Source organism: Echinops telfairi, unplaced genomic scaffold (assembly GCF_000313985.2).
Source record: "Echinops telfairi isolate 266 unplaced genomic scaffold, ASM31398v2 ScPeMD7_70;HRSCAF=299, whole genome shotgun sequence".
Lineage (NCBI taxonomy): Eukaryota > Metazoa > Chordata > Mammalia > Afrosoricida > Tenrecidae > Echinops > Echinops telfairi.
In genome coordinates, this window is record NW_022103968.1 from 24,915,301 (window position 1) to 24,916,634 (window position 1,334).

The 1,334-nt window shown below is 40.3% G+C and overlaps 1 protein-coding gene across 1 annotated transcript in view; it reads right to left on the minus strand.

Moving 5' to 3' along the window:
* SLK (STE20 like kinase) overlaps positions 1-1,334 on the minus strand; it is a 53,950-nt gene that overhangs the window by 22,159 nt on the left and 30,457 nt on the right. Inside the window, exons 9-10 of the mRNA XM_004701293.2 lie at positions 584-714; positions 241-364 (exon numbers count right to left, since the gene is read on the minus strand). Coding sequence (XP_004701350.1) covers positions 241-364; positions 584-714 — 255 coding nt within the window. The remainder of the gene's footprint in view (positions 1-240; positions 365-583; positions 715-1,334) is intronic.

Genomic DNA, 1,334 nt, shown 5'->3' on the forward strand with positions numbered 1-1,334 from the left:
TTGTTTGTTTGTTTGTTTGTTTTGATGCAGGGATTGTTATAAGAGCTATGAGAGCCCCTAATAAAATGATTTATTAAAAAAAGGAAGAAAACAAGATTTTCAAAAGAAGGTCACCAAAGAGATAAAGGCCAGAAATAAAACACAAAACCAAAGTCCAAAGAATCACAAAACAACTTCTAGAGCCTGCTAGTGGTTGTTTTGTATTTAAAACAAAATTCACAGAAATATAAGACATGTTACCATCATTTCTTGCTCAAAGCGCCGGAAAATTTGCTCTCGTTGCTGGTGTAGTTTACTGTTGAGCTGCTGCTGCGCTCTCTGCTCTTCTTTTTGAAGGAGTCTCAGCTCCCGGAGTTCCTGACGTCTGTTAAAGTGTAATGGTTTTTTAAAAAAAAAAAAAAGGTGCAATGGTAACAATAAAGAAAAATAGCAAATATTACCTTTAAAGTAATGCTTTAAAAAACAAGAGCATTTTTTCAAATGGAAAAATAATAGAATGATGTAGAATTAGCCAGAAACGTATCCTGGGTTCACCAGTCCTCAGACTTCAGCACAGTTTTAATTTTGTGGTTTCTCTACTCACCTAAGAAAGCGCAGGTCCTCGGTTTTGGAGTCACTATCTGTAACTATCTTTGATGTTGTTACACTCACTTCTACACCATCCACGACAAATTTGCGGGTTTTCTTCAGTGTTTTCTTTTGTCTTCTTGTTTCCTGAGTGAGATTTAATTTTAGTTAGTCTTTATAAGAAATACCGGGGACAGAAAACATACATATCTTTAAGAAACAGAACGGCCATGAAAACTATGAACACGACCTATGTAAGATACAAATATAAAGCAGTAACAGTCATCCGCGGAGGAGCCCTGATGGCACAGTGGGTAAGCATCTGGCTGCTAATCTAAAGGATGATAGTCTCAATCTTAAATTACTCCTACAGTGACTTGGCCTACCACCCCACTTTCACAAAAGAAATGACTCATAACCCCTTAGCAATTAAAATCTTTTGCACTGCAGCCCAAAATCCAGGACAAAACACATCTGCTTTGGTAGCCCTTGTATTGTTCCAGCACACTCACACACCCCACTCCACCCCACCCCACCCCACCCCTACCCTGCCCACCCTTGCCAGGGAAACACTGGTCTGAACCCAGCAGCTCCAAGGGAGAAAGACCGGACATCAGTTGAAGAGCTTCCATAAAGACTACAGCCAAGTGACCCTATGAAGCAGCTCTACCCTGTCACATGGGGTCGCTAGGTTGAAACTAACTTGACTATAGCAATTCACCTGTGGAGCCAATCACGTATGTCATTCTAACCCGTACCTCTCATAT